This window comes from Pterocles gutturalis, unplaced genomic scaffold (genome assembly GCF_000699245.1).
Source record: "Pterocles gutturalis isolate BGI_N339 unplaced genomic scaffold, ASM69924v1 scaffold600, whole genome shotgun sequence".
Lineage (NCBI taxonomy): Eukaryota > Metazoa > Chordata > Aves > Pterocliformes > Pteroclidae > Pterocles > Pterocles gutturalis.
Genome location: NW_010143038.1, coordinates 22651 through 30821, shown reverse-complemented (window position 1 = coordinate 30821; position 8171 = coordinate 22651). Strand labels below are relative to the sequence as shown.

Genomic DNA, 8171 nt, shown 5'->3' with positions numbered 1-8171 from the left:
TGATTTTCCCCCCCCCCGGCTGCCAGTCACTATCTTTCTTTTTGTTCTTCCTTTTTTTTTTTTTTTTTCTTTCTTTCCTCTCTTTAATCAGGAGCAGCAAATGGCAGGTCCTGCAGATGCCAGGGCATGTGGGGAGCATGCCCGCAGCCCCTTGGCTCTGGCTTGCTGCTGGACCACGGAGGATCATTCTGCTTAATTTATTTTATTTTAATTTGGTGGGAGAGCCAGCAGCCTGGGGAGAGTGAGGGACTTTCACCATCAGCCACCCAGGTTCTGCACATCGGGTGCTGCCTGTACCAGCTCACCCGAAGCCCCCCAGCCAGCAGACTGTGGGCTGCATCCCATCATGGGGGGGGTTTTTGGTGGGTTGGAGCTGCCGGGGAGCCCAGCACCCCAGGCATCCTGGCAGGAGCTGCGCTGGAACTGGGGACAGCACCGGGAAGATAAAAAAGGAGCTTTTAAATAATCGTTTTGTCTTCTCCTCGACTGAGCGCAGCCTTCCAGGGATAAATAGGCAGCATCAGTTCTGCTTAGACACGTTGGCCTTTCAATTTATTTACTCTCTATCATTACTCCGAGCGAGCAGCCAAGTCTCCACACGGTCCCCGACTGGGTTCGGGTCTCTGCTGCCGGACCTGCATCCGTCAGATGCTCGGGATGCGCGCACTCGGGGCAGGCGCTGGTCTGCGCGTGTCGCACGGCGATACAGCTCAGGGGTTCTGCAGCGCTTTTCATCGGGAAGCAGCTCTCTAAACATCAACTAATTAATCACTTGTGCCTACCTGTCAGGTCAATGATTCCTGAGATTTTTATTCTAAAAATATTTCCCTTTTGAAATCCAGATGCACTGTTTTGGCAACTCTGCTTTTGATTTGTTTATTTGGGAGTTTTTAATTTTAGTTGTTTTTTTCTTTTATCCATGTTGCTTTCCATTTCTATTTGGGCTTTTGATGTGCTTTAATTTTGTGACTTTTTTTTTTTATTTTTTTTTTTTTTTGTCCTGGAAGAATAAGAATTTGATCTCTTTTTTTTCATAGCAAGTTTGTCAATCTCCCATAGCCTGTCACTTCCCCATTTTCCTCTTGTCTTTTTAAGGATTTTGGCTACTTTTACCTCTTATTTCAGTTTATGGATTGCAGACCCCAAACCATTTTCTTGATGAAGTCTCCGGGGGAGATACTGGTCCCGTCTCCTCCAGGCTCGGCAGCTGGCACCCGGCTCCAAATTTGGCACTGCAGCCCCATCCCTCTGTACAGAAACAATCCTCCCTAGCATGGAATTATTTATTATTAGCTCTTATTGGCAAATTTACGGTTGTTGGGCGTTTTTCTATCTCTCTAGCTCTTTATTGTGTTAGCTAAACCTCTCAACAGGGTCTTTTACTTCCATTTTATACTGATACTAGCAGTGTCTTTAACTTATTTCAGAGTGAGGAAGACCATACGCAGTGTTTGCCTGGGTTTTTTAGCTGCTCTGGTTTTTACTTCTCATTGCCCACTGATTTTAGATTTGGTCTTGGTTTTTTTGAGTGACAGGGAGAATCACTTGCTCTTGTTTGCGCTGTAGATTCAGGGGGTCAAATTCATGTCGGGTGTAAGCGGGCACGGCTTTATTAAATAAAATCCACGCAACATTACCCAGCTCTGGATGTGATTCCATGTGCACGAGTGTCTGCTCGGCCCAAGGCAGAGGGATTATTTACGAAAAGTGCTTCGAGCTCCTGTGCCAGACGAGGTGGGGAAATACAATTCATTTCTCTTAGGAAATGCCTATTTTGTTTGCTCATCAAGGATTTATTCTATTTATTTATTTTGCAGCTGTGCACACCTGTGTGTGTATATGCGGGAATCTCGAGTTACGCTTCTGTGTTCAAACACAGACCATGGGGGGACACACGAAGGGCACGTAGGGCACCTCCGTCCTTCAGACCTGGGATATCCTGAGTGGTCGGGATGCTCCCATGTGGTTTTTCCAGGAAAGCTCTCACAGGAGAAGGACTTCTACTCGAAGCAGTAATTGAGGTGGGGAGTGCAAGTGGGAGAGGAAAATTCTCTCTTTGGAAAGTTGCTCCAGGAGGATTAATTTATTGTTGCCCCTTTTCTTCACTGGAATGACTGTATTCTGAAAAGAAAAAGGCATTTTCCAAATAATAAAATTTATTTAATTTTTTTTTTTTAGCTTGTTTTTTCGCTGCGTGGCTAAAAACATGGCTTTGCAAGCCCTTTCTGTCTGTATCTGAAGACAGAGAAACTGAGGAACGGTCGGCCATGGGCTCTGGGCATCTTCCTCTGCCATCTGGGGTTGGTGGCTGATGCAAATGGTACAGGATCAGGCTGTAAACCACACGCTAGGTGACATGAGAGGACCCCTGGGCGAGCTGAGGTCTGGGCTGGAGACTCACAACTTCCCATCCCATGTTTGTGTTGGGATATGGTCCGTATCCCTGCTGGAGGCAAGAATAGGTACATTTATTGGGTTTTTTGGTTGGTGTTGACAGCAGTTTCGCTGTGTGCTTGAGCACAAAGTGTGGCTTTCTGGGTTAGCTCTGCAGTGAGCTCTCTCCTGGTTCTGCCCTACTTCTTCCCTGTGGGAAGCAGAGGAAGAGGCAGGGAGGGGAGCAGGGAGATGGAGACCCAAGGCAATGTGCTCGCACCCAGAGCACCCTCAGGAAAGGAAGAAGAGTACCGTTGATGGGGACTGAGCCCCCCTGGTCCAGCCTGGGGTGAGCATCCCCATTTGGATGAGCATCCCCATCCCCGAGTTAAGCCCCAGGTATGACTCAAGGTTTCCTCTCCCCTTTGTGTCTCCTGCAGTGCTGAGCATCCGGGGAGCACAGGAAGAGGAGCCCACAGACCCCCAGCTGATGCGGTTAGACAACATGCTCCTGGCCGAGGGTGTAGCGGGCCCTGAAAAAGGAGGCGGCTCAGCCGCTGCTGCGCTTCTGTGCCGCGGGCTGGGTGTGCCGCCGCCGCGTCAGGAGGAGCTGGCTCCGACAACTCGGTGGAGCATTCCGACTACAGAGCCAAACTCTCCCAGATCCGGCAGATCTACCACACGGAGCTGGAGAAGTACGAGCAGGTAACAGGCTCCTTCGCGGCGGAGGGCAGGGCTGCCCAGGGGTGGTGGTCACGGGATGGTGGGAGCAGGAGCCAGAGCAGCCTGGAAAGCCACCGGCCAGCGCCGGCACCATGGCGTGGATGTGCACAGCCTGGACTGCTGCTGACATCTATTGTTTGGAGCACGCGGGCAAATGCAAGCTGTTGCTTGGCATTGGAGGGAAAACCTGCTTTTTTAGTTTGGGTGGATTGGGGTTTTGCACTGGGATGTGGCACAAGAATAGGCTCGGTGTGGGTCACCCCTTTGATTTTTGCTTTTCACTCCTCCCTTAATATCTTGACAAAAATTGGCCCTTTGAATGGGGGATCCTCTTCGAGGTGCTGACATCGGTGCAGACAGTTTTCCAAGCAAGGCTTGAATAAAAATTTTCCTTGAATATTTTTTCTGCTTGAAAAATTCATTTTCCAGAAAAAAAAAAGTGTCTTTTTTCTTGTGGAAAATGATTCTTAAAAAGAAGAAAAAGAAAGACTACTTGGGTCATGAATGCAGCTATTGGAAACACTGGCAATTACATGAAAAGCTTCGCAGGCCAACGCTCAAAACTGGTTTCTTTCAAACGCTTCCAGATGTTTTGCAGACCTCTCCTCATCACCGTGCGGGTTGCCCTTGTGATGAATGTGGTTTCTACCCCGAGGTTGTGGTTATGGAGTGCGAGCGAGGAAGCATCCCTCCTTTTCGGGTGCAGGATGGGCTCCGTGGCCAGGGCCAGGCGGGGTTTCAGATCTCTGGTTTAACGCCGTCTCTGCCGATGCGATGGGGCTGTGAGCAGCCACTGGTGCTGGGGTCTGTGTAGGCAAACCAGCCTGGCCCCCATTTGAACCAGCCAACTGGATGCATGGTGGAGCTGGGGGGTGTCTCGCCCTTCAAGTGCCGCGCTGGCCAAGCTGAGGCTGCTGGGTGGCATCTTCAGACCTATGCCCAGGGGTAGTGTGGAGCTACCTTGGATGGGTGCTTCTGGGTTGGAGCTGGGGTCAGGGTGGCCAGGTGGGGCTCTGGTGTTGGAGAAGCTGAGCATGGTGATGGCATGGAAGGCATTTTGCAGGGCATTAGAGGAGGAGGGGTGGCAGGGGGCAGGTTGGAAGGATGACCTTTGGTTGCTGTCCTCAGCCCTTGCTGTCACTCCCTCAAAGCACAGACGCAGGGTGGTATGGCATGATGGAGCCTCAGCCCTCATGTCGGTAGGAGTGGAGAGCATGTCAGGGATCATCCTTCAGCCCACTGGCCGAAGAGGCAGAGGGAGACCCCACATCCTCTGTCACCCAAGCCCAAGGAGAGACCATGAAGGGCAGAGCCAACAAGGACCCTTCTCTAAGGGCACAGCTGGGGACAGGCTTCAGGGAAGGACCTTCTGCTCCTTCCTCCCCTTGGGCAGGAAATCTGTTTGTTTGCTTTTCTGGTTTTCTTTCTGCATCATTTTTGATCCCCAAAGGGACATGCAGGTGAGAAGCCTTTACCCCATCCCCGTGGGGACAGATGGGCCCCATCTTTCCTTCTCACAACCCACTGACGGGGTTGGTTTTACCACCAAGTTGCTTTGCAAACAGCTGTGGCAAGCCACAGGTCCGCTATCGTCACCCACAGTCCTGCAAAACCAGGATTCAGGGTTTCTCAACATCCATCCACCTCTCTTCGGTCCCGTTGTTGGTGGCTGGGGGAGCTCAGCGCCTGGCTTCGTGTGGCGTCTGGCTGCTGCTGTGACAGCACAGCGCTTGCCAGCAATTTTGCCTTTAATGCTCTTTATTTCACTCGAAGAGGAGAAAAGCTGAAATTGCTGGGGCGTCAGGGAGCAAAGAGGCACCGGGCTGAGAGCTCTGGTAGCTGACGCTCGCCCTGGGTGATGGGAGCTGTCGGCTGGAGCTGGTGATGGGCCATTGGAGGGGCTCTGCTGGCCTCGGGGATGGCCTCCCCACTGGGTGTGAGCCCTGGGTAGGTTTGGACTGGTGGGGTAGAACACAGTAAGTCAAGCCCATGTCAGCAGTCCACAAAATCCCCTGCTAGCCCCCTTTTCCCCATCATGGGGTGGGAACTGGGGATGCTGTCCCGCGAGCAGCTGCCTGTGTCCCAGGAGCACCAAAGGCTTTTCGAGCCATCAGTGTTCGAGTGCTACTCTCAGCCTGGTTTTTGGGGCTTGGGTCTGGGAATTGGAGGATCCTGTTGTGTCCATGAGATGCTCATGGGGATGGGAGAGAGAGCAATGAAGTGGCCTTCAGCCTCAAATCCCTCCCTTGTCCCCCAGCTCCTCTGGCTGCCCTGTCCTCGTGGCATGGCATAGGGACAGGGGGAGCAGCCTGACGGGGCTGTGCCAGCAGCAAACTAACCAGGATGATTACCTGCTTTCCCTTACTTGTCAGGGCTCCTGCCTCACTCAGGCTTTAATTTTTATCATTATTTACTTCTTCTCTCATGTGCTACGAGTGCAGAGCAGCACCGTGTCTCTTTGGGAGCTGCTCCTGGGAAGCACAAGGGGCTCTGCAGGGCACATGATGCTGGGGTCCAGCTGGGGCGGCAGGAGGAGGGACAGCGAGGCAAAAGGTTCATGGTCCTCCTCAGATACAACAGTAGCTCCTCTAGTCCCATCCAGAAGAACAGTTGCTGGGACTTCTTCATGCTTTACAGGAGTCCTAGGGCTTCAGCTGCCCCAGCTCCGTCCGTGATCCCTGGAAGCAAAGAAATTGGCTCCTCCCTTTGTCAGTGTGTTTGTTGGGAGTCTCTCCTGCCCTCTGCTCAGCAGATGAGAGAAATTTATCATTGCCCTGAGAGCCAGCACACTCTTGCTCTGGGTCTGCCCTAAAAACCCCCAGCCGTTGAGTCCTCTGCTTGTGTCTCCTTCCATAGCAGCGTTGCCTCTGTACTGTCCTTGACACTGTCGAATGACCCTCCGATCCTGGGGTTTCTTTTGCTTTTTTTGCCATCCCAGGCATGCAACGAATTCACCACCCATGTGATGAACCTGCTGCGCGAGCAGAGCCGGACCCGACCTATCTCACCGAAGGAGATAGAGCGGATGGTGAGCATCATCCACCGCAAGTTCAGCTCCATTCAGATGCAGTTGAAGCAAAGCACGTGTGAAGCCGTCATGATCTTGCGCTCCCGATTTCTGGACGCACGGTGAGTTAATCCACCCCAGACCTTTCTCCCTCACCCACTGTGCAGTATTGTTCAGGCCTGGGAGGGGTGTTTCGAGGTTCTGGAGTGCATTCAGGTCCATCTGAAGGGCCATGTCTCTTGGTCTTGAGCCGCAGAGGCTATTTACCTTCCTTATCCTTTAGCTGTCTGTGGCTCAGCAGGAGAGGGGACAGCAATTCGAGTCATCCAGCCTCTGTACCTTGAGAACTGTGTATCCTGGTTTTGCTCTTCTGTGGTGAAAATGTGCACTTCAGTTGGGGATGAAAGCTAATCCTCCAGCCCGTCCCACCCCATCTAGGTTCCTGTTTTTTCCTTCTGTTTCCATTGTCCCAGGTTTTCAATTTGCTGTAGAATTATTTCCCTGCCCAAGCTGGTTACACATGGGCTGTGGCTTGGGTGCACCGTGGGGTGGGGAGGAGAGACAGCTACACTGGGGGTATGAGGGAAGAAGTAGCAGACAGCACCCAGCTGTAAATGGAACAGACTTCCCCAAGGACATATCCATCGCTGTTTTCTCACTACGGAGCTTTGCAGAGCAGCAGTGATGTCTTTGGCCAGTGCAGCCAGCTGCTGGGAGTCACTTCCTAGGTGGAGGAGCTGGATGTGAGTTTTAAGAGTCTTCTGCAGGCTGGAGGATACAGTGATAGTTTGAGAAGGACGCTTAACTTGAGAGAGAAGTCACCAGCAAGGTGCAGATGAGAAGCTTCCTGGCTATGAACCTGTTGTATTCTGTGCTCCCAGGAGCAGGGGAAGGAGGGAGAGAAGTGGGGAAAGTTAGAGTATCTAGAAGTGCATTCCCATTTCTGGATCCCTGGCACTTATTCCGTTTCCTTTTCCTTCTGTTTTCCCCTCTTTCTTCATGCTAAAGGCGGAAGAGACGAAACTTCAACAAGCAGGCTACGGAAATCCTGAATGAGTATTTCTATTCCCATCTCAGCAACCCTTACCCCAGTGAGGAAGCCAAAGAAGAGCTAGCCAAGAAATGTGGCATCACAGTCTCACAGGTGAGAGAGCCCAGAAATACAGCAAAGGTGGCTACTGCTAACAGGAAACTTCAGTGTGGTGAAGGGCGCTCTGGACCTCAGTCAAGTCAGTCATGTCCCAGTGTCAAGCAGTTAGTTACTAAATGAGTTTAGAGCAAGTTAGTGTGAGTGGATGGGAGAGCAGACAGCAGACTTGCAGGATGAAGCCATGTATAGAAAAGGAGAGTTTGGGAGCGGATTTGGAAGGGATGAAGGCTCAATGGAGTGATGGCTGGATGTGCAGCTAAGGTGTTAGCAGCACAGAAATGGTGTGGCCTCACTCACAGAGGCAAAGTCTGCTCCTTAAGGAATTAGTGCTGAGCTGGCTTGCGAGAAGAGCTTGTTGAGCTGAAATTCCACTCTTCAAGCCAGGGGATGCAAAGGCAGCAGGAAGAGCTGCGCAGGTTTGCTCGGTAAGGTGGAATGGACAAAGTCCTGGTGGGGAGGGTTTGGGTCAGACGGGCTGATGGTTATGGTTTGTGCTCAAGGAAGGTGGGCTTTCTCAGGGTCGTTTCTCTCCGTCATTACTCTTGTGCTGCGCAACATGACATCTCCCTGACTTGCTTATCCCTCAAAGAGAGGTGGTCAATAAGGACAAATTGAATTAATTCCATACATTCAAGGCAGCCACATAGTCCTGGAGTCTGTAGCTTCGACCTGGGAGCTGCTGAGATCTGCGAGGAGTGCAGGCAGTACTTGTGTCCAGCTGTACATTGCTCAGGTCTGTCCTTCTTTACTTCCACTCTTTTTGGAGCAAGGAGAGTGATTGAAAGCCTCTGGTAGTCTTGTCCTCCTGTGAGCTTAGCGCTCCCTCTAGGCTCCCATTGCCTTCCCTGTCTTGGGCTGCTTCCCTGCCCCAGGCACATGCCTGTTCGTCGCCTGAATAAACTGAAGACAGCAGCAGCA

At 51.7% G+C, this 8171-nt stretch overlaps 1 protein-coding gene across 1 annotated transcript in view; it reads left to right on the top strand.

Annotated features, from left to right (window-relative positions):
- Positions 1-2813: 2813 nt before the first annotated feature.
- Positions 2814-8171, top strand: part of LOC104469840 (pre-B-cell leukemia transcription factor 1-like) — a gene marked incomplete at its 5' end in the record, with an annotated part of 24396 nt that continues 19038 nt past the window's right edge. Inside the window, 4 exon segments of the mRNA XM_010084554.1 lie at positions 2814-2962; positions 2965-3078; positions 6035-6225; positions 7112-7247. Coding sequence (XP_010082856.1) covers positions 2814-2962; positions 2965-3078; positions 6035-6225; positions 7112-7247 — 590 coding nt within the window.